The sequence below is a fragment of the Podarcis erhardii genome (assembly GCF_964252035.2).
Source record: "Podarcis erhardii genome assembly, chromosome: 7".
Lineage (NCBI taxonomy): Eukaryota > Metazoa > Chordata > Lepidosauria > Squamata > Lacertidae > Podarcis > Podarcis erhardii.
The window spans coordinates 93,161,858-93,185,357 of NC_138511.1; the positions used below are offsets into that span (position 1 = coordinate 93,161,858).

General features: G+C 54.7%; 2 protein-coding genes across 4 annotated transcripts in view; one reads left to right on the plus strand and one right to left on the minus strand.

Moving 5' to 3' along the window:
• Window positions 1-7,432: 7,432 nt before the first annotated feature.
• KCNK6 (potassium two pore domain channel subfamily K member 6) lies at window positions 7,433-17,665 on the plus strand. Its single transcript, XM_081869454.1, has 3 exons — window positions 7,433-7,757; window positions 14,676-15,071; window positions 16,607-17,665. The coding sequence occupies exons 1-3, from the start codon at window positions 7,448-7,450 to the stop codon at window positions 16,840-16,842; spliced, it is 942 nt and encodes a 313-aa protein (XP_081725580.1). The 5' UTR covers window positions 7,433-7,447; the 3' UTR covers window positions 16,843-17,665.
• A 277-nt stretch (window positions 17,666-17,942) lies between these two features.
• The window catches only part of LTBP4 (latent transforming growth factor beta binding protein 4), a gene marked incomplete at its 5' end in the record, with an annotated part of 63,502 nt that continues 57,944 nt past the window's right edge, over window positions 17,943-23,500 (minus strand). For all 3 annotated transcript variants that reach the window (XM_081868644.1, XM_081868646.1, XM_081868645.1), the window contains 4 exons: window positions 17,943-19,104; window positions 19,252-19,401; window positions 20,848-21,231; window positions 22,231-22,383. In XM_081868644.1, coding sequence (XP_081724770.1) covers window positions 18,956-19,104; window positions 19,252-19,401; window positions 20,848-21,231; window positions 22,231-22,383 — 836 coding nt within the window. In that variant the 3' untranslated portion in view covers window positions 17,943-18,955. The remainder of the gene's footprint in view (window positions 19,105-19,251; window positions 19,402-20,847; window positions 21,232-22,230; window positions 22,384-23,500) is intronic.

Genomic DNA, 23,500 nt, shown 5'->3' on the forward strand with positions numbered 1-23,500 from the left:
GATGCTCTCCCCAGGAAGGTTCCACTGGCACCTTCAGGCAGAGGGCCTTCTTGGTGGTGGCGCCCACCCTGTGGAACGTCCTCCCATCAGATGTCAAGGAAATAAACAACTATCTGACTTTTAGAAGACACCTGAAGGCAACCCTGTTTAGGGAAGTTTTTAATGTTCAATCTTTTATCGCTATTGTTGTTGTTAATAATAATAATAATAATAATAATAGACACCTTTAGGAGCCAGGTGAAAATGTTCTTCTTTGACAGGCCTTTGTCTGATTTACATCTTACACCCCTTTTAAATGTGTTTGGGGGAGGTGGGGGTTATATGTGTGTGTTCTTGTTTATATTATATATTTTGTTATGTATTTATGTTTTTATCTTGTATTTTTATGGGGTGACCTGCCCCAAGATCTGCAGATGAAGTTTGGTATACAAATGAAATGTATGTATGTATGTACGTTTATAAGCAAACTGCAAAATATCAAAACTTATTTATTTCCAGACGAGAGTAGATGTGAGGACGGACCTTTCTCAGAAAGTGTTGGGCCTGGTTATTATTATAATTGATTGAATTTATATACCACCCTATACCCGGAGGTCTATATATTTATATACTGCCCTATACCCTGCCTGGCCAGGGCAAGTGTGATGCTTGTAAGCCAAAGTGCATGACTTGGCTAGAAATCCGGACTTAACTGCTCCCTGAGCCGCCAGCCAGCAGCCTTTGGCCGCCCTTGAGTTCCGCCTGGCTTTGCTGAGCCCTCCCCACCAAGCCTTTCCCCGAGAGCAAGGCTTCTGGGACAAGCCACTCACCTCTTCCCCACTTCCTCTTGTTTACCCAGAAGCTGTTTCCTACCAGGAAAGACAGGAGGGGAAGCCCACTTGCTCCGAGAGCCATGAAGAGGTGGGGATTTGGGAGTAGCAGGCAGTTATCTGTGTCAAGCAAGAGACACTCGTGACATCCCATCATCTCAGGTGAAATCCAGTTCACGTGCCAGAGGGCAGAGAGGAGGAGACGGGATACCAGGTCCTTCCAGGTGGGGCACGGAGCGTGTCTCATCTGTAGCTCTCCGGGCCTGAGCGACATGCCCAAGGCAGCCTGCTCCTGCTGCTGTCGCCTGTGGGGGCCGCCTCCTCCTCCTCCTCCTCCTCAGTCCGCCGCCAGAATGGGCTGCAAGCCTTTTGCCAGCTCCAGCTGGTGCCCCTGCGGCACTCTTCCCCAGGGAGAGGTTGGCCCCAGCCACAACCGTTCAGGTTTTCATACCCTCCAGACTTGACTACTGTGATGCGCTCAATGTGGGGCTGCCCTTGAAAAGGGTTCAGGAGCTAAAACGTTCTCTGACACGGCCCATTAGGTACTTTAAAGAGCTGCACTGGTTGCCGATCCGTATCCAGGGTCTGTTTCAGGACCACCTGACCCTGAATAATAATAATAATAATAATAATAATAATAATAATAATAATAATAATTTATTTATACGCAGCCCATCTGGCTGAGTTTCCCCAGCCGCTGCTCCCAATCGAGTGTTCAAACAACACAGCATTAGATATTAAAAACTTTCCTAAGCAGGGCTACCTTCAGGGCTAAACAGGGCTGCCATCTGAAGGGAGAGCGTTCCACAGGGCGGGCACCACTACCGAGAAGGCCCTCTGTCTGGTTCCCTGTAACCTCACTTCTCGCAATGAGGGAACTGCCAGAAGGCCCTCAGAGCTGGACCTCTGTGTCCGGGCTGAATGATGGGGGTGGAGATGCTCCTTCAGGTATACAGGACCGAGGCTGTTTATGTATGTCTCCCCCCCCCCCACCAGCTCGCCTGTGCATTCTGTTCAATATCTGAAGTCTTGCTACGGTGCCCTAATGATTGCATGGGTGCATTAGAGACATCTCCGTTGTTGAGCAACTCCCCTGCCACCCAGATGCCCACCCCAATGCCCAGCAGATGCCATGCTGCCCTACAGCTCCCTCCCCCGCCCCTGCCTAGTTACACTACTGGATGGGCGGGGGGGGGAGGGGTCTTCTCTGTTGTGGCACCAGTCTTACACAGTGGAGCCTGGCAGGCAGCCCCCAAACATTTGGGCTTTCAGGTGCCAGGTCCTGCCCAGCTTTTCAGAAAGCTTTGTTAGGGCTGACTCCTGAGGCTTCCATATATATGATGATGATGGCGATGATTTGGGGTTTTGCATTATTTTTCTTCCCTTGCTTGGTTTTATGGGTTCCTGCTGGGATAAAAGCGGATATAATTTTTGCTTTTATTTTGATGTTTTCTATCATCCGCCTTGGATATGGCAGAGGTTGTCGGGGGTGTGGAGACTGTGGGTGGAGGGAAGTTTTCCTCCCTCATTCAGAATACATCATTAAGAAGTGCCAAGCACACATTTTAAAAAGAAAATAAAAATAGTATTTCACCCACATTCTCCTTGGCTGTCCTTCCTCAGAAAGCCAAGCAAGGCAAGCATCTCTGGAAAGCGACCAAAGAGCCGTGTATCTAAGCTGAATCTTGTAGCACCATCAAAGACAGGTAACTAATTAATTATGGTATGAGCTTTCATGGACTGGAACATGCCATAAAAGGTTGGTTAGCACTGAAGGCATCACAAGGCTCATTTTTGCCGCGACAGATGTTAAACAGCTCCCCTTTTGAAAGGTGAAGTTGTTAAGCAGGTCTTTCACAACAGTGTTCATTTATTAGATTATTATTCTACCATCTTCCACTGAACTGTACATGGTTCTCCCCTTCTTCTACCTCTCCACAACAGCCCTGTGAGGCGGGTTAGGCAGAAAGATGGTGACACTCTCAAGGTCGCCTAACCCAGTGAGCTTCCTGGCTGAGTGGCAATTTGAACCCAGGCCTCTTAGGAGGAACATTTTACCCCTGCACCTCCCTGTCTCTCTGCCCCAATGCCAGAATTGGGGCCTCTTTTAATATGGCCAGCCTGTTTCGAAACAAGCTGCCTCTTGCTTCTAAGATTATAAACACCATCCAGCAACAGATTCACAGACAGAGTGCAAATCCCCCCACAGCCCAGTTTAACTTATTCTGGACCCAGCCTCTGGCAAAAGGCAGAGGGTCCAGACTGGCCCCGATCTGCGTGACTTGCAGGACGGTGCCAGAGCCTGGCTGTGACCCAGTTCATGGCTCTGAGAAGAACAGGCTGTGCTTGTGTTCCTCTGTCAGCTGCCCTCTGTGCCCCCTTGTTGAGCAGTCTCCCCCTCGGCTAAGTCCTCTCTGTCAATAGACCATGGACTGTCGGACTCACTTCGACCAGAATGGGCTTTGCGCGCTGGAAATGGTTCTTGCCCTGCTGTCCTAGCAAAAGAGGACCCTGGCCGTGTCTGGCCGCTGAATTATCTGTTCCTGGCCTCTCCTGCGTGGCCAAGGGGCCAGTCACCCCACTCTGCAGGGCCTGCTTATCTCCTGCCTCCGAGGTCCATTGCTGCTACCCCCCCCCACCTCCCTGCTCTGTGCTGCAGTTGAAATGGGACTTTTCCTTCTTGCAATGTGGGGCTCCTGAGCTCAGCAATGTTATAAGGAAAATACTGCTCCCTTTCCCTTATGGGGCATCTAAGAGTCCATATAGAGTCCTTAAGTAGGTTCTCTATGGGCAGGAGAAACTAACAGAGGCCAACCAGAGAATATTGAGAAGCAAAGCAGCTACAGTGAGGGGGGAAAGTATTTGATCCCCTGCTAAATTTGCCCGTTTGCCCTCTGACGAAGAAATGACCTACCATCATTTTAATGGTAGGTTTATTGTAGCTGTGAGAGACAGAACAACAACAGGAAAACCCCCCAGAAACCCAGAAGACGAAAGTCAGAGATTGATGTGCATTATAATGAGTGAAATAAGTATTTGATCCCCTATCAACCAGCCAGGTGTCAGAAGTCTAGTGTCTAGATCCAGGGAAGCAATAGTCCCACTCTATTCTGCCTTTGTCAGACCACACTTGGAATACCGTGTCCAATTCTGGGCACCACAATTTAAGAAGGATGTTGACAAGTTGGAAGGGGTGCAGAGGAGGGCAACCAAGATGATCCAGGGTCTGGAAACCGAAGGAGATCCCCTGATGTTTATTCAGAATCTCTATCCCAGCAGGAACTCTCAAAAGAAAAAAAAAAAAATTCCTTCCAGTAGCACCTTAAAGACCAACTGAGTTAGTTCTAGGTATGAGCTTTCGTGTGCATGCACACTTCTTCAGATACACTGAAACAGAAGTCACCGGACCTTTCTATATAGTGAGAAGGTGGGGAGGGGTATTACTCAGAAGGGTGGTGGGAATGGGTGATTGGCAGATAGCTGCGATGAGCCTGTTGACGACTCTTAACGACTGCAATAGGTCTAACAGGAAAAAGCAAGGGGTGAGAAGGTGAAAAATGGCTTTGTCATGTATAATGAGATAAGAATCCAATGTCTTTGTTCAATTCTGAATTGCAACTTATCACCAAACTTAAAACTATGGAGAGACCTGGTTTGAACAAAGACATTGGATTCTTATCTCATTATACATGACAAAGCCATTTTTCACCTTCTCACCCCTTGCTTTTTCCTGTTAGACCTATTGCAGTCATTAAGAGTCGTCAACAGGCTCATCACAGCTATCTGCCAATCACCCAATCCCACCACCCTTCTGAGTAATACCCCTCCCCACCTTCTCACTATATAGAAAGGTCCGGTGACTTCTGTTTCAGTGTATCTGAAGAAGTGTGCATGCACACGAAAGCTCATACCTAGAACTAACTCAGTTGGTCTTTAAGGTGCTACTGGAAGGAATTTTTTTATTTTGTTTTGACCATGGCAGACCAACACGGCTACCTATCTGTATCTCAAAAGAAAGCCAGGGAAGCAAGAGGAGGTTTGTGCTCATGATGGGATGGTGGTGTTTATATGCCACTCCACTCTGAAATGTTCAGGGCAGGCACCCTACGTGTTTTCCTATCAGTGCTACTGCTGCAGCCCTGTAACCTGTACTGCAAATGTGGGTCTGGTATATATCTGCCACTAAGGCACCATTAGGGCATCAGTGACATGCCTCAGAAGACACCCCATTCCCCAAGTCTGGAGGGGCCACCAGTGTTACCGGGAAATTGAAAGGAGGGTGAGAGGCCTCCCCCCCCCCAGCCTTGCCTCTCCATATGACCAGACAAAGACATTACCAAATGTAGCAATTCACTGCTAAATGTATCTCTTTACTGGCTCAGTGGGAAAACTTTAGAAATTCATAAGAAATCACATCATTGTACAAGTGGTACCTTGGTTTAAGAACAGCTTAGTTTATGAACAACTTGGATTAAGAACGCTGCAAACCTGGAAGGAGGTGTTTTGGTTTGTAATCTTTGTCTTGGAAGCAGAACAGGTTCCGCTTCCTGTTGAGTGTGTTCCATTTGTAAATTGAGTCTTCTGCTGGTATGGGAAAGTATGCCTTGGTTTAAGAACGCTTTGGTTTAAGAACGGACTTCCGGAACGGATTAAGTTCGTAAACCACTGTATCAATCTTCTCAGTTCCAATGGCACATTTAGGACCCAGGGAAGTCAAATACAGTGGTACCTTGGTTGTCAAACTTAATCTGTTCCAGGAGTCCGTTCGTTTCCTGGAACTGTTTGAAAACCAAGGCGCGGCTTCCGATTGGCTGCAGGAGCTTCCTGCACTCAATCAGAAGCCGCGTTGGACGTTCGGCTACGAAAAACGTTCGCAAACCGCAACACTCACTTCCGGGTTTGTGGCGTTCGGGAGCTGATTTGTTTGGGAGCCAAGCCATTTGACAACCAAGGTACCCCTGTATAAGGGGAGGGATGAGTGAGCCCTCCATAATCCCTGAGATGTACTGTCACTTCTGTCTGCAGGGGCTTCCCAAGGAGTCATGATATCCTGCCCCAAGAGCAGGGGTCAGCAACCTTTTTCAGCCGTGGGCTGGTCCACCATCACTCAGACCATGTGGTGAGCTGGACTATATTTTGGAAAAAAATATGAACAAATTCCTATGCCCCACAAATAACCCAGAGTTGCATTTTAAATAAAAGCACACATTCTACTGATGTAAAAACACCAGGCAGACCCCACAAATAACCCAGAGATGCATTTTAAATAAAAGGACACATTCTACTCATGTAAAAACATGCTGATTCCCGGACCGTCCGCGGGCTAGATTGAGAAGGTGATTGGGCCGGATCTGGCCCCCGGGCCTTAGGTTGCCTACCTCTGCCCAAAATTGTCAGACAGATAACCATCTCAGTCACAATGTCTACCCACCCCATAGTGGGATGAAGCCTGGACAAGACAAAGGGGTGTATTTGACTTGACTCAGGTACCAGGGAACTGTAAATACTTTCCTTTGTACTGTGATGGAGTCAGTGGCATAGCATGGGGGGTGCAGGGGGGGCCGGCCGCACCGGGCGCAACACCTGGGGGTTAGGGTTAGGGGGCCCAAATCCACGGGTTAGGGGGCGCAAATTACTTGCCTTACCCCGGGTGCTGACAACCCATGCTACGCCACTGGATGGAGTTTGCATGAGAGACTATATTTGAGTGACAGGGGCATGCCTGGATCTCAGGTTCTACCTGTGACCACACCTTTTCTGTGATGCTTCTGGAAATGTATTATGGGAAACTCTTAAAAAATGATGTAACTGGGATTTTGGCTGCTTCTCTTTGTGGTAGTGGGAAGTCTTGTTGCAACAATAAAGATCAGGCCTACAGGCCACTGTTTTGCTTCTGTCTCCTGGCTGAAGTCTCCAAGGTTAGTCAATTGTGGGGTGCTCCAATGACTTCCTTATACACCAGGGAGAGACAGTTCTAGAAAAGACTGGCGGTAGCCCCAAGGGGAAAAGCCCTCCCCACACCAGTGAAAGACCCTCCCAGGGAGAAAAACCCTCCCTGCAGGAATATCAGCCCTGCTGGGAATACCGACCTGCTGCCCACGCCAAACCTCCTATTGAGCTCATTCTTGCCCGTCCTGAAAACGCGCTTCATTTGGGGTGGGATGTGAAAAGGAAAGACTTCATAACTGCCCGCGAGAATCTCAAGGCGATCTCTCAACGCCACTCGCTGCCCTACTTGCGCGCAGGGGTCGCCGCGCTTGGAGACGGAGCAGCTGTTTGGAAACAGCAGCCGGGTAGGGCTGAGAAAGGCGCTTTCCCCCTGGGGACTCCAGGGGCAAATAAGCAGCGTCCCTGAGCATGGGCAGAGCGCCTCCCGCCTCGGCTTGGGCTGGCAGGGGCGCGCCGAGGCGCTTCCGCGTGGCGATCCGGGCTCCCTCCCCTGGGCGGCGCCGGCTGCCGCTGCTGCCAGGTGCGACGGGAGGCGGGCGCGGCTCCGCCCGACGGGAGGGGCTTGGCCGGGCTGCCTAAGAGGCTGGCTCGCCGCGTTGCCGGGACAGGCGAGACGGAGTGGGGCGCGTGGCGGCCTCCACCCGCTCCCAGAGCCGCTTCCCGCAGGTGGCCCCGTCGTCGGGGCGGCCATGCGGCGCTGCGCCCTGCTGGCCGCCTTCGCGCTGGGCTACGTGGGCTACCTGCTGCTGGGCGCGCTCATCATCTCGGCGGTGGAGCGGCCCTACGAGAGCCGGCTGCGCGCCGAGCTGCGCGCTCTCAAGGCCGCCTTCCTGCGCGAGAGCCCCTGCCTGCCCGAGCCCGCCCTCGAAAGCTTCCTGGGCGCCGTCCTGAGTGCCAACCGCCACGGCGTGGCTCTGCTCCGCAACGGCTCGGCCGCCCCGTCCAACTGGGACTTCGCCTCCGCCTTCTTCTTCTCCAGCACCTTGATCACCACCGTCGGTGAGTCGCCGGGCGAGACGCGCAGCTTGCGGGCGGGGACCGGGTGCAGGCGCCTGTGGAGCCCGCCTCTCCGTCCCTTTGCGCCCGGAGACTCCAGCCGGGGCCCCCAGGCTCCCTTCCCGCGGGGCCCCGACGCCAGTCCCCGCTAGGGCCGCCTGCGCTCTCCAAGGGCCGCCGGTGCGCAGAGCCGCTTTCCCTGCTCTGTTGCAAGGGGAAAGTTCTCCCTGCGCTTATCGCAGCGCGCAGCCGTCGGCTTGTTTGCTCAGCTTCCGCAGAGTTCAGTGTGACTTACTCCCCAGTAAGCACGCACTGGAATAATGCACCCTGAAGTGAGTCCTCCTTCCAGCTAAAGGAACCTGGCAGTTTGGGGAGTGGGCGTCCATGCAAGTGCGAGGGCCAGCAGGGGGTGGCAGGATAAGACAGGCTGTGGTCCCGGGCACAAGGTGTCCAACACAGAGTTGTAAAGTTGGAAGGGACCCCAAGGGGCATCTAGTCCAACCCTCTGCACTCCAGGAATTGCAGCTAAAGGAGGGGGGACTGGGGGAGGGCTGAGAGGTTGGGGGGGGGTCACCTGCAGTATGGTGATGTGGCTTCCTGGTTTCCAGGTGGAAGTTTGTATGTGGGGCTTCTGACGTGAAATAGAGGAACTGCAGCCCTGCAGGGGTGGGGAATCCCCCCCCCCAGCACCTTGACACCCAGACCCATATCCTGCTCCTGGGAGCTCTGACCCACGAGTGGCACCAGCTATTCCTTCAAGATGGGGCATCTTGATACCCCTTACAACAACCCTGTGGTGCTGGTCTTACCAAGCCAGCCAATGCCAGGATTATTGCCCTGCTGGGGCAGTTGTGAGGCTCAACATGTGGCTTAAGACATAACCCCCCCCCCCCCGCCAGCCTCTGCAGCTCAGCTTCCTTGTTCCTGCTTCCTCCAAGAGGCTGTGGTGGCCACCCTTTGCGGCTCAATGGTTTCTTCTTTTCCAGTGTTTCCTGCAAGCAAGCAACGGAGGAGGTGGGGGTTGCAGAGGTTAACTGCAGCCAGCTGCGAGTGTTTGCCTGTGGGGCGGGAGAGCCGGGCCCTCTCTGGCTGTGCTCTGCCCAGGACTCGCCTGCCAGCGCAGCTTTCTGATCCAAGTTCCCTACATCCTGTTTTTATCCTGGTGGGTGTGGACACAACAAGGACTGAGTCACTCCCCAGCTGTACAGAAGTCCTGGACTGCAGAGCTAGGCCCAGTTCCTAGAGGGAGGGGGCTGGGGTGACATTTGGGAGGAGAAGCGCCCATCTCTTCCAGCACTCTGGGCAAGAAGCCTGCAAGCTGGACCACGCAGAGTGCAGTTGAACTGGGGAACTCCCTCCTGCAGGACTTTAAAAGAGGATTAGCCAAAAGGGGCCTCTTGGTGGCTCCACAGCTGGAGGCACAGATGATGCATCAGAATCCTCGTTGCTGGAAGCCACAGGAGAGGCGAGAGAGGGCTGCTCTCGCACTCAGATCCTGAGTGTGGCTTCTCCTAACGGTCATCTGCTCAGCCACTGTGAGAGCTGGAGGCTGGACTAGATGGGGACTCCTTTGGCCTGACCCAGCAGGCTCTCCTTGCCTCCTTCTGACCAGCAGTGACCCCACCTGGTTCCCCCAAGCAGCTGGCACTGGGGGCCCTTTCCTGCCTCTGACTGTGGAGGGCGAGACAGGGCCAGCGGAGCTAGGAGCCATCAGTGTTGCCTCTCAGTTGGGGAGGTTGAGTTGGGATCCCTGCCTTGCAGGGGGTGGGACCAGAAGACCCTCGACAGCCTTCAGCGTCTCAGAGGCCAGGGGAAGCTGCGGCCTGCCCTTGGTTCCTGGAGGGGGAAACGCTGAGCATCATGGAAAGTGGCAGGCAGCATGATCTCCGCAGGAAGTCGGGCTCCCTCCCCGCTCTCAGCACATGCGGTGGCCTCCCTTTGCTCTGCTCAACCCCAACCCTCCGGAGACGTTGCCCCATCTCTGTGGGGATGCTGTAGAGCTGGGAAATGGGGAAGCTCTCCTGGGCCTTGAGCAACTCCCCCCCGGGGGGGGGAGCTGGCCTCATTTTGGCTCCCAAGTGGCTTTAAAAGGTCAAGGGGCCCCTGACCATGAGGTCCACTCGTGGCCGACTCTGGGGTTGCAGCAAACATCTCGCTTTATTGGCCGAGGGAGCCGGCGTTTGTCCGCAGACAGCTTCCGGGTCATGTGGCCAGCAGGACTAAGCCGCTTCTGGCGAACCAGAGCAGTGCACGGAAACGCCGTTTACCTTCCCGCTGGAGCGGTACCTATTTATCTACTTGCACTTTGAGGTGCTTTCAAACTGCTAGGTTGGCAGGAGCAGGGACCAAGCAACAGGAGCTCACCCCGTCGTGGGGATTCGAACCGCCGACCTTCCGATTGGCAAGTCCCAAGCTCTGTGGTTTAACCCACAGTGCCAGCCTCGTCCCATTGGCTTTAAAAGAGGATCAGACAAATTCATAGAGGAGGAGGACTGTCAACGGCCAAGATGGCAATTGTCTCTTGGTCTCACTTGCTGGAAACTGCAGGAGGGGAGAGGGCTGCTCTTGTGCCCAAATTATGCTTTGCGGTTTCCCATGAGGGGCATCTGGTTGGCCTCTGGGAGAGCAGGATGGGCCATGGGTCTGATCCAGCAGCCAGGCTCTTCTTATGGAACCTCCAGGTCCAGAGGCAGTCTATCTGGATTCCTGGGTTCTTCAGGGTATTTGGCCACTGCAAAAAGATGGGCCATGGGTCTGATCCAGCAGCCAGGCTGCCTCTCCTTAGGTTCTTATTTTTGGATCACTTTAATTTAGGGGGAGAGGCAAAGAAGGGGAGCAGACATGGCAGAGACGATGCCTGGAGAATGTGGGTCATACTCCAACCCCACATAGGGGTCATTCACCACAGCTGAAAGTTTAGAGATTCAGGATGAGCAAAAGTAAAGACTTCTTTGCACTCTGCAGAATTAACGCTGGTCTTTGCTGCTCTGGGATGTCAAGGGGCCCCTCAGTTTGGATTAGGCAAATTGATTGGAGGGCAGAACAGGGCTCTCAGTGGCTGAGAATCGGGAGGACGGCTCTGCTCATCTTCCCCTGGGAGGGGCAGGAGAGGCCTCTGCGCACCAGCAGCTGAGAAGCACCAGCACTGTTGGGCCTTTGGTCTGATCTGGCAGCCCAGGCTGGGGACCTCAAGGATCATCTAGTCCAACCCTCCGCGATGCAGGAATTGCAGTTAGAGAATATCTGACAGGTGGCCACCCACCCTCTGCTTCGAAACCGCCAGGGAAGCAGAGCCACCGCTTTCCCCAGAAAACGGCCCTTTTTGTGCCTTGTCAGGGTGAGAAAATTCCTGGTCTTGAAATCCCTGCCATCGAGCTTCTTTTAAGGGCCTCTTGCGATTGGAGCTGGACAAGGAGGCAGGCCAGATGTGCTGCAGCAGCTGCTGCCCCTGCTTAGCCCACGGAAGTAGACTGGCACCCTGCCAGCCCTGTCTGGGCTCATGGCTCTCCTCTCTCCCCATCTGAGGTGAGGCAGCACCACGTCTTGCCTTTAACAGGCGGGGCATTAAAGGAGGGCCATTGCCCAGCCAGGGCATCTACCCAGTGCAGCTCATCAGGTGGAACTGGCTGCCCATTCACGGTTCAGGGGCTTCCTGGTTGGCACAATGTGTGAATTGCTAAGACTGTGCTGTTATAATAATTGGGTTTCCCCAACCACTCTGGGCAGCACCCAACAGATTAAAAACAGAATAAAACATCAAACATTAAAAACTTCCCTAAACAGGGCTGCCTTCAGATGTCTTCTAAACGTCAGATAGTTCTTTATCTCCTTGACATCAGCTGGGAGGGCGTTCCACAGGATGGGGGCCACTGCTGAGAAGGTCCTCTGCCTGCTTCCCTGTAACCTCACTTCTCGCAATGAGAGAATCCCCAGAAGGCCCTCGGCGCTGGACCTCAGTGTCCGGGTGGAACAATGCGGGTGGAGACGCTCCTTCAGGTATACTGGACTGAGGCCATTTAGGGCTTTAAAGGTCAGCACCAACACTTTGAATTGTGCTCGGAAACATACTGGGAGCCAATGTAGGTCTTTCAGGACCGGTGTTATATGGTCTCAGAGGCCGCTCCCAGTCACCAGTCTGCCTGCTGCATTCTGCATTAGTTGTAGTTTCCAGGTCACCTTCAAAGGTAGCCCCACGTAGAGCGCATGGCAGGAGTCCAAGTGGGAGATAACCAGTGCATGCACCACTCTGGCCAGACAGTCTTCGGGCAGGGAGGGTCTCATCCTGCGTACCAGATGGAGCTGGGAGACAGCTGCCCTGGACACAGACTTGACCTGTGCCTCCATGGACAGCTGTGAGTCCAAAATGATTCCCAGGCTGCACACCTGGTCCTTCAGGACACAGTTGCCCCATTCAGGACCAGGGAGTCCCCCACACCTGTTGTTGGAGGCTGCCTGTCTTCAGCATCACTGGTCAGAAGGATGGGTCACAGGTATTACTTAAAAACTAATAAATTAAGGTGTAGCCCCATTGGAGGTATTTCTTGTGTGATATGTTTGTGTGCATTTCAATGAACTGAATAGAATGAAAGTTTATGAGTCATTTGGGGCAGGGAGGCAAGAGAGAGAGGGTGTATGAACTTCTTAAAGTTTCTGTTTTCACATTATGGTTTTATAGATTATAAATGCCTTATTGATTTAATCGTGTAATATGACTTATGCTGTCATTGTGACCTTTAGCTTGCTTTCTTTAGTTGCTGGTTTGTTAAACAGCATTTCGTTTATTCGTTGATTCCATTTGTATACTGCCCTCCATCCGTGGATCTCAGGGGTTCCCAACAGAACAGTACAAGATAAACAAATACATCATAAAAACAAAGGCCCCAAACCCTGCACAAGCCCCCCTCCCAAAAAGACAGAAGTGGAGTCTAGGCAAGTTCATATGGGAACAGGCTGTGCTTTACGTTTTCTGGTTTTGTAGATTGTAAGTGTTTTACTGATGATTTGCTAATTACATTATATGAATCATGTAATTGTAGAATTGGAAGGGAACCTCAGGGTCATCTAGTCCAACCCCTGCAATGCAGGAACCTGTTTTTCTCTGCTTGAGAAACCTCTGAGGAAGGAGAGTCGAGCACCTTCCCAGGGAGTCCGTTCCCCAGTCCAACGGCTCTTTCTGTCAGTTGCCTAGAGCCTGGTGCTGAGAATGCCCTGGTTGCAGGTTCAATCCCCCTCTGGGACAGCTGCATATTCCTGCGTTGCTGCGGGTTGGGCTGGATGACCGCTGGGGGTCCCCCTTCCAACCATACAAATTCTGTGATTCTACCAGATTTCTTTTTGAGGGCCTCCTGGATGCCAGCAAACCTTTGGCTCCTCTCCCCCTGGCAGCCTTGGCTCTATTTTCTTTGGCTAAAAATAGCCTCCTGCTTCAGCCATTTGTTCCTCATATGATCGGCCTTTATCTCGCACATGTCAGCATCCTTTGTGCGCTGCTGGGAGGGGCAGCCTTTGCCAAAGCCCCCGAGCTTTTGCCCTGCTGTTGCTCTGAGAAGAAGCCGCCTCTGGATCATGTGGCCGACCCAAGTCTCGAAGGCAGCGCAGCCTCCCTTGCCCCAAAGTGCCTGTTTACTGCATTTCTAGCTCACCTTTTCCCTCCAAGGAGCTCCAAGTGACATACATGTGTCTCCCCCCCATCTCATTTAAACCGCACCACGACCCTGTGAGGTAGGTCAGGCTAAGAGGCAGGGCTGGCCCCCAGGGTTGCCCAGTGAGCATCATGGCCAAGGGGGGGGGGCAGAATTTGAACCCAGGTCTTTCCAAGGTCCTAGCTGGGCGGACACTCAATAATTACTGCCCCATACTGGGAGGACCGATCGTTCTCTGGCTGCTTTCCTTCCTCCATTCATATTTAACAACAACAACAACAACAACAACCTAGTTTTGCAAGTCAAAGGGGCAGCAGATGCCTTTGCTGAGGCAATTAATGTGTATCTGCCTTCTGTGGGGCAGCAAAGATCTGATCTGATCTGCCCAGGTTCTCCCCCAGGACCCCTAGAAGCTGCCCTGTTCAAGGTCAGATATCCAAAGAGCCCTGTTCCCTTTAAATCTGTTGTTCCCAAAGTGGGCAGTGGGATTTTGAAAAGCTGTGGGTATGTGGTTTTTTTGGTGCAGGCTGTAGCCATGGACACGCTATGTGAGCTGATGGTGAATTTGGGATGACCCAATGCAAAAATTCTGAGGATCCATGGGCTTTTACCTTCCCTCTCCCAGGCAGCCTCCTTTATCACTAGCCTCCCTTATCTCCCTCCCGATCACTTGCTGATCAGCTACTTCCTTTCAACCACCCTTCCCTCTTGTTTGCCTTAGTGTCTTTTCCTTAACTGGAGCAGTGTTTTGCTCCTCCTTTTCTTCCAATTTCTCTCCTCATTGCTTCTTTTAGTATTCCTGTCTCTTCTCCTTGCAAGTTCACTGTCTTTACCTCCCTGCTCCCAGGCAGCCTCCTTTATCTCTAGAGTCCCTTAGATCATTTGCTGATCAGCGGCTTTGTTTCAACACCCACTTCCCTCTTTCAAAAAAACCCAACATGATCTGCTTTTTGCCCCTGGGCAATTCGGCTCCAGGGACCACGCATTCGTTCCATAAGACGCACAGACATTTCACCATACTTTTTAGGAAGAAAAAAGTGCATTTTATGGAGTGAAAAATACAGTAATTCAACCGAAGAAGAGTGTCAATTTTCCCTTGCCTCTGTTGGAGGTCTTTAAGCAGAGGCTGGAGGGCTTCTTTTGAGCTGGGACTCCTGCCTTGCAGGGGGGGCTGGACTAGAAGACCCTTGGGGGTCCCTGAAGACCCCTGGGCCCCTCCTTGCCCCCTCTGGGACTCCTCCTGCCAGCCCTTGCCCTTCTCTTCCCTCCCTCCCTGCAGGCTACGGCTACACCACGCCTCTCTCGGACGCGGGCAAGGCCTTCTGCATCTTCTACGCGCTGCTGGGCGTCCCCTTCACCATGCTGGTGCTCACGGCCACCGCCCAGCGCCTGCTGGGCACCTTCACCTCCGGCCCCCTGGAGTACCTGGCGCTGCGCTGGGGCCACAGCCAGCGGGCGCTCTCCTGCGGGCACCTCGTCTTCCTGGCGCTGGGGGTGCTGGTGGCCTTCTTCCTGATTCCGGCCGCCATCTTCAGTGCCCTGGAGGAGTCCTGGAGCTTCTTGGACGCCTTCTACTTCTGCTTCATCTCCCTCTGCACCATCGGCCTGGGCGACTACGTCCCCGGGGAGCAGCCCGGCCAGCGCCTCCGCTCCCTCTACAAGGTCTCCATCTCCGGTGAGCATCTATATGCCAGCTGCGGGCAAGGCGGGCAGCGGGGGTGAGCAGGGCCGGGTTGAGGTTTGATGCGGCCCTCAGCTCCTGAAGGGAATGGGGCCCTTTCTATGTCCACCTGTCCTTTGCCAACAACAAATCATCGCTGGGTTTTTTGTGTTGAATACGGTCATACCTCGGGTTACAGACACTTCAGGTTATGTGTTTTCGGGTTGCGCACCGCTCCAAACCTGGAAGTATCAGAATGGGTTACTTCCGGGTTTCGGCGCTCGCACATTCACAAATACACTAAATAATGCTTTGTGCATGCGCAGAAGCACCTAATTGCGAGCAGCCCGTGCCCAGACGTGGCGCTGTGGGTTGCAAATGTGCCTCCCGCACGGACCACGTTCACAACCTGAGCATACACTGTATATGCTATATGGTAATTGTTGGACCTCATAGCTATCTCAAGCCCAGGTTGCCCTGCAAGCAGTCCATGCAGAATGTCGGCACCCTAGATATAGAAAGGAGCAAACCAGGGATATTTGAGGGAGCAGGCGGGGGGGGGGGGGGAGAGGGGCACGAGGCTACACAACACTAAACACTGTTGCTGCATGTAGGTGGTTTTTTATAGTGGTACCTCTGGTTGCGAGCAGGATCCGTTCCGGAGGCCCGTTTGCAACATGAAAAGAGCGCAACCTGCAGTGGCGCGTCCGCTCACGTGCATGACGTCATTTTGTGCTTCTGCGCATGCGCGGGCATCGAAACCCGGAAGTAACCCTTTCCGGTACTTCCGGGTCACTGTGGGATGTAACCTGAAAGAACGTAACATGAAGGGGATGTAACCAGAGGTATGACTGTATTTGTTTTTTATCTTATATTTTGGAAATGTACATCCAGTTGCTTTTTTCCTTTAATTTTTTTTTAGGCCCCCCAAGGGAGTGGAGCCCTAAGCTAGAGCTTGTTGAGCTTATACGTAAATCCAGCACTGGGGGTGAGGACAGTTACAACTGCGGGACTCCCTGCCACAGGAGCTGGAAACGGCCACCAATTTGGCTGGCTTTGAAGGAGAACTGGGCCGATCCATGGAGCAGAGCTGGCTCCCAGCCAGGATGGCTTTGCTCTGCTCTCCTCCATTGGAGGCAGCCGTGTTTCCAAATATCAGTCGCTGGAAACGGCAGGAGGGGAGAGAGAGGGGCTCACGTTCTGCTTTTCCCACTGAGGCACCTGGATTCTGGGACAGGTGGGTCCTTGGGCCTGATCTAGTAGGTTCTCCTTGCGGAGCCTCCATGCCTAGGGGCAGTCTACCTCTGAAAAGGGAAGTAGAGGGGAGAGTCCTCTTGCGCTGGTTTGCCGCAGCATTCAGAAGCTGGCGCTGGTCTTTTGGGGGAAGGCGGGGTCCTCTGAGCTGCTCCAAACACCACAGCCTTGGCTGGAGGAAGCCCCAAAGCGGTGGGTGGGCCGACGGGCGCTTCTGCCTTGCGCAGCCCTTGTGGGGAGGGGGGCGCTGGTCCTGCCTGCCCCGCCCTGCTACCCCCTCTTTCTTCCCCCCCCAGTTTACCTCCTGCTGGGCCTGATGGCCATGCTGCTGCTCCTGCAGACCTTCCACCGGCTGGCCGAGCTGCACGGCCTCTCCGACCTGGTCTTGCTCCCCCGGGAGCAGCCCTGTGAGGAAGACCACCAGCGCATCCTGGACGAGCCCCCGCCTCCCCCGGAGCCCCGCCAGGCGGAGAAGACCCCCGTGCAGCCCAGCCCGGGGGGGCAGGCCAACTACTCCTCCATCAACAGATGATCAAGCTCCAGAGAGGGGGGTGGGGATTCCCCGCAGAGCCCCCTTTCCTGGGGGATGTGTGCCTGTTTTACTCCCCTGCCACCCTGTATGCTGAGCCTCTGCCCATGTACAAAGCTTCCTTCTCCTTGGCCCTGTGCTATTGGGCGCTGGCCAGTCTCGGGGGGGGGGGAGGAGAGAAAGCCCCTCTCGGTGGGCAGGGCCTGAACAAGACCCCGGCTGCTTCCTCTGGGCTTCCAGATTCACATTTCTTGGGTAGTGATTTTATTTCAAAAAGAACAAAGAATGACGTTGGAACTCACGGACACTTGATTCCACACAGGGATACGAGATTCTGCTGTTGGGGGTGGGCCTCTCTCACGTCCCCCACCCAAATGTCACAGGCTCTATTGCTGCCCCCCCTTGCCTGAGGCTGCTAGGATTTTCCCCTGAGCAGATTTAACAAGGCCCCTCGGTGGGCAATGGGTCGCCCCTCGGCCTGCCCCCCCCCATGGGTGGGATGGGCTTGCTTTCCACCCTTGCCTCCCCCCACCCCCCACAACTTGCAGCTGCTGGGTTTTAATTTGAACTACCAAACAGGGGCTTCCACCTTGCAGAACCTCATTTTCAGCCAGGACCAGCTTTGTAAGAGCCACAGCCCTCCTGCTTTGTAAGAGCCACAGCCCTGCTGCTGTCGGAGGGGAAACTGGCCACAAACAAGCCGGGGGGAGCAAGTTTTGGGGTGGGAGGGAGATAGGAGTCGACTCACCAATATGAAGTGCCTTTTTGTCCTTTTGCTTTTAATGTACACTTTAATACTTTGTGGAATGAATGGAGAATATTTAAACGGATGGGTCTGGCTTCTGTGCCCTTCGGGGGGGGGGGCAAGGTTGGAGTCACACACACAAGCCCCAAAAGACACACAGACACAACCCCCCTGGCTGATTTGAGAGGAGATCTCGCAGGCGGTGAAGGGAGAAAGGGCACCCACAAGTTGCTCTGCAGGCCTTCGTCGCCCCCCAGCCCTGGAACTGGCTCTTTTCTGCCCCCCCAACCTAAAACCACCCCCTGCCCTCTCCCCTCCCTGCCCCACCTCTCTTCCCAAGAGACACCCACTCCGTCGCCTTTTGTAGAAAACTTTTATTGTTCTAGTAACAGCAGTGAGGGGTTGGCGGTGCCCCAGGAGCACCTCTCTTGGGGTGGGCGAGGGGGGCGGCCTAAGCCAGGCAAGCGGGGGGCTGGCCCTTGTTGCCTCGGGGGGGGGGATGTCTGGATCTCCTAGGAAGGATGTGGGGCTGGTGGTGGTGGGGGGGGGGGTTGAAGCCCTTCTCTGCCAGTTCTGGAAGACCAAGGGGGCACATGACCCAGTTGGGAATGTATTTTTCCAAAACCAACCCCCAGGGGGGTTCTTCTCCCCACCCTCATGACAGCTTTGGGATAGGGTGGGGGGCACTTACCCCACATCCCAGCGGGGGGTGGCGCCCCACCCAGCAAGGCATCCTGGCTTTCTTTGGCAAACAGACTGGGTTGCCCGGGGGGCACCAGAGAATTTGGCCCAGGCGGACTCTGGGGCGAGATCTGCAAGGCTCCAGCATCTACAGGCCCAGGAGGCTGGGGTTGGGTGGGAAAGAGGGCGCAGGGCCTCGCGCAGAGTGCAGAAATAGCCTCCGTGCCGCCACCCCCCCCCCCGAGCTGGTGAGGAAAGTGGCCTGGCCTTTGCAAAAGCATCTTCCAAAGCCATAAGAGCAATGGGGCAAATCCAGTGGGGCAGAGTGGAGGCTGTTTAAATTGCGGGGGGGGGGGGAGAGACAAAAAGCTCAGTTTGCTGAATGCCACCCCCCCCCCTTCCCAAGGCAGGTTCTTTTTTGACTACAAGTATTTCCTCAACGACGGGGGATTAAATCCTATTTTGCGACTTCTGCGCTGATGCAGCAGGCCAAGCTGGGAGTGGACAAGAGCTGCTTCCCGCCCCCCCACCCAATATAAGTGCATTTCCAGGCCACCTCCTCTGGGTCTCCCTGGGTAAGGAGCCTCCATTTGCTGGGGGGGGGAGAGGATTTTGTCCCGGGCCGCCCCTCCCCTCCCAGTCTATACAGGTAAATAAATACGTTTCCCCAGCCTCTTCCTCCCCTCTTGCTCAGGCTCGACTGCGGGGGGCAGGGACGCAGCGGGGGGGCTGCCCAGCGGGCACGGTGCCGCGGGGGCACAGGCAGCGGTAGGAGCCCTCCATGTTGAGGCAGCGCCCCCCCGGGCAGAGGTGCTCCGACTCGCCACACTCGTCGACATCTGCGGAAGAGGGAGAGAGAGACGAAACCTTGGCGTGGCCAAAGGGGCAGAGGCAAGTGGGGAGGCGCAAAAGGGGGTTCGGCTGGATGGCACTTGGGGGTCCCACCCCCAGGCATGCCAGGATGGCGGGGCGGGGGGCAGACTCACCCAGGCAGGCCATGCGGGCAGGGTCCAGGCGGTAGCCCTCGTGGCAGTCGCAGGTGAATCCGTCGCCAACGCGGACACAGCGCCCGTTCTCGCAGCCACTCAGGATCCCACACTCCTCGGCCAGGAGACCCCCAAATCCCTCAAAGGGGCCTGGGGAGGGGGGGCAAGAGAGATGGGCAAGCGGAAGAGGAAACGTGCCCAGGTCTGGTCTCCTCCCCACAAGAAGGATTTTGTAGAGTTAGGAAAGGGTCGCGCAAAGGATCCAGGGGGCCGGAGTGACGCCCCTGCGAGGAAGGGGTGCAGCCCATGGGGTTTTCCAGCTTAGGAAAAAGCAGTGCTTTTTTCTGGGGGTACGCAGGGGTACACATATCCCGAAACATTTTGTGAATCTTTGTACTTTTGTCCATTTACTTTACAGTGGTACCTCTGGAAATGAACGGGATCCATTCCAGAGCCCCGTTCGCATCCAGAAGAAAATGTAACTAACGTTGGTACGTCCCCACATGCACGTGTCGCTTTTCGCCGCTTCTGCGCATGCACGCGACGTCATTTTGAGCATCTGCGCATGCGCGAGCGGCGAAACCCAGAAGTAACGCGCTCTGTTACTTCTGGGTTGCCGCGGAGCGCAACTTGAACGCGCTCAACATGAAACATATTCAACCCAAGGTATGACTGTACAGGTTACATTTACTTCAGATTGAGCGTTTTCAGGTTGAGTCCCGCGGGGACCCGGAAGTACCGGAAGGGGTTGCTTCCGGGTTTCGCCGCTCGTGCATACGCAGACGCGCAAAATGACATCACATGCATGCGCAGAAGCAGTGAATCGCGGCACGCGGAGACACGGGTTGCGTTCTACTCATGTTGCGAACGGGCCTCCGGAACGGATCCTGTTCGCAATCAGAGGTACCACTGTATTTCTTTATTTTTCCTGATTTGGACTACTGTATTTATTTTTCCTGATTTGGACTATAAAACGGTGGTTTTCTCGAGTCAAAATGAGAGTACCCCTAAGCATTTTTTAAGCAAAAAAAAAAAAAAAGAAGAAAAAAAAAGGACTGGGGAAAAAGGCAAGGGAGTCGTAGATGAACTTAACGCCCAGCCTGGAGAAAGATTTCATCTCTCCTAACACTAGAATTTGTGGACATCCAATGAACAGATGCAGGGCAGATTTAGAAAAAAGGGCCGATTCCTTTGGCACAAAGTTAACCTGTGGAACTCCCTCCCACCAGGGGCAGCTGCGGCCACAGGTCTGGATGACTTTCAAATAGGGTTAGACCACATCCACGGTGACAGGTGGCTCTTAGCCGTGATGGCTCTGCTCTGCCTCCGTGGGTCAGAAGCAATCACTGCGTCTGACTCCCAGTTGCTGGAAACTGCAGGAGGGAAGAGGGGTCTTGGGTGCGGATCCTGCTTGCGGAGGCTTCCCACTGGGGCATCTGGTTGCCCACGGTGTGAAGAGGATCCTGGACTATACGAGCCACAGACCTGATCTAATGGCCAGGCCCTTCTGATGGAACCTCCAGGTGCAGAGGCAGTCTACCTGGGTTCTTAGGGGCACCTGGCCACTGTGAGAACAGTTTGGGGGAGACCACTCACCATAGTCCTCGCTGGCCCTTCCCGGCCGTTCCAGGTAGGAGCTGGAGCCACTGCGGGGTGGGGGGAGGTGCCATTCTGGCTCAGGGGGGCTGCGGGGCCGGTACACCCCCCGGGGGCTCTCTCCGGGGCCCTCCCGCCTAGCCTCGCCGTAGGGCAGGTCCTCAAAGTCGGTGGCCTCGTAGGGCGAGGGACCGTACAGGGAGTCGCGGGGGAAGAGGTCGTAGTCCGGCAGGCGGGGGGGTCCAGGGCGCGGCGGGGGGGCGAAGATCTCTGGGCCGTAGGGCAGACCACCGTACTCAAAGGGCGGCCCCACACCTCCCGGGCGCGGCCCCGCTCCGTAGCCGGTGGGGGGGCGGAGGACGTTGCAGAGGGTCTCAAAGTCATCTGGTGGGGGGGAGAAGGACATTGTTGGTCAGGGAGTGGGGTCACAAGGCCTCTTCCCAAGGGTGAGGGGGGGCATCTGCAAGTGGGCCTGGGGGGGCGTTACATGGGATTGGGTCCAAGCCAGGGCCGGATTGAGGTTTGATGTGGCCCTCAGCTCCTGAAGGCAATGGGGCCCTTTCTATGTTCAGCTGTCCTTTGTCAACAACAAATGGTCGCTGGTTTTTCTGTTGAATATATTCTAGATGGTCATTGATGGACCTCATAGGTATCTCAAGCCCAGGTTGCCCTGCAAGCAGTCCATGCGGAATGTGGGCACCCTAGATATAGAAAGGAGCAAACCAGGGATATTTGAGGGAGCAGGCGAGTAGGCAGGGGCCATGACTGGCATCCTAGGAGCCTACGCAGCACAAAACATTGTTGCTGTATGTAGGTTTTGTTTTTTATCTTTTATTTTGGAAATGCACATCCAGTTTTCCCCCTTTAATTTTTTGGGGGGCCCCAAGAGAGTGGGGCCCTAAGCTAGTGCTTGTTTAGCTTATACGTAAATCTGGCCCTGGTCCCCGGCCCCCCCTTGTAGCGCAAAGAGACTCAAAGGGGGAAAGAGGAAGCACTTGGCAAAGTTGGAATTGCAACTAAAGCAGCATTTGAACTAAATTTGGACTAAACATTAGGGGTACAATGGTACCTTGGTTGTCAAACGGCTTGGCTCCTGAACAAATTGGCTCCCGAACGCCTCAAACCCAGAAGTGCGTGTTGCGGTTTGCGAACACTTTTTGGAAGCCGAACGTCCAACGCGGATTCTGATTGAGCGCAGGAAGCTCCTGCGGCTGATCGGAACCCACAGTTTGGTTTTCAAATGGACTCCCGGAATGGATTAAGTTTGGCAACCAAGGTACCACTGCCTTTGGCCCCTGGGAGGCCAGGATGCTGGGCTTGATGGGCCTGATCCAGCAGGACTTTGGCTGCATCGCCTTCCCCCCAGCCCCCATTGGGTCTTACCTGAGTCCGGGGCTGGGCACAGTGCGCAGTCCATGCTCCAGGCCTCGCCATAGAGGCAGCAGCACTCTGTGTAGGTGACCTGGCGGTCCAGGAGGGGGCGGCTGCAGACCAAGTCGGGCCCCACCTCTTGCCAGCACACGGCCAGGTTGTCATCTGGAAGGCGGGGAGAGCAGGAGAAATGGAGAAACTGACCCAAGGCACATCTATCGGGGCCAGGCCTCTTCCTGCCCCTTCCCCCCAGGCCCCAAACCCACGCGGATCCTGTTCACACGGATCCTGCGGAGTGGAGGAGTAAACACGGAGAGCCCAAATGACTGGATCTGGGGCTGAGTTTACAGAATCAAGGAGGCAGCTCCTGGAAAAAGTTTGGGATCCGCTGAGCTGGAGCATCAGCCCTCCACATGAATCTCACACGGAGTGATCCCTTTCAAAATCCTAAGGGATCAAACTGCAAAAGAACTGGTGAGGCTGAAGATGGCCAAAAAAATTAGCCTCTGGAACCTACCACCACAAGATTTTGGCCCATAACTTTGGGGAAAGAGGTGAGCCCAGAAGGGGTTGGGACTGCTTCCCCCAGGTCCACGGACTTAGCACCCAGAGTTAAGTACGAGAAATGGAGACCCGGCATACCTGCCCCCCCCAGGTGCCCCCTACCTGCAAATGGGATGCAGAGGGGCCCCCAGGCCCTTAACTGCCTTAGATGCAAAGTGGGGAGGGAAGGGGGGGGTTGTGCATTGCATTAGGGGCACCCCTAAATTGTTCCCCTCACTTGATTCCTGGGTTTCCCCCAAAACCAGGATGAGGAGCTGGGTTGGGCAAAATCCTCCTGATGAATGAATCTGGGATCTCTGGAGAAGGATCACGGAACGGCAGAGTGGGAATCAGGGCAGTCTTAAGCATATCTGGTGCTGTGGTGCAGAGATCCCTCCGGCACCCCCTCTTTCCCAGAGTTGGCCTTTTTTTAGGGCTGGAGGAGGCGGGCAGCGGCTGGAGGGCGGCTCCTCCGGTGGGGGGGGGGAGGAGGTGGAGACTCCACATGGCGCCTGCTGGCTCAGCTGGCCGCTTCGTGCCGGGTGGCCACCACAGGCAGCCTGAGTGAGTGAGGGCGCCTGTGCCACCCCTGCCAAGCGCCAGCTGGGTTTTTCCCTTTTAGCCTTCTGGCGCCACGCAGAATTCGGCAACTGCAGGCTAAAAGGGAAAAAAACCGAGGTGTGATGGTCTGGGATTCGGACTCGGATGCTGAACCTGAGGGATCCCAGCCTGCACAGGA

Coding starts and splice junctions, on each gene's coding strand:
- KCNK6 (XM_081869454.1), top strand. CDS start 7,448: ATGCGGCGCTGCGCCCTGCTGGCCGCCTTCGCGCTGGGCTACGTGGGC. Junction 7,758..14,675: donor CACCTTGATCACCACCGTCG/GTGAGTCGCCGG, acceptor CCCTCCCTGCAG/GCTACGGCTACACCACGCCT. Junction 15,072..16,606: donor CTACAAGGTCTCCATCTCCG/GTGAGCATCTAT, acceptor TTCCCCCCCCAG/TTTACCTCCTGCTGGGCCTG.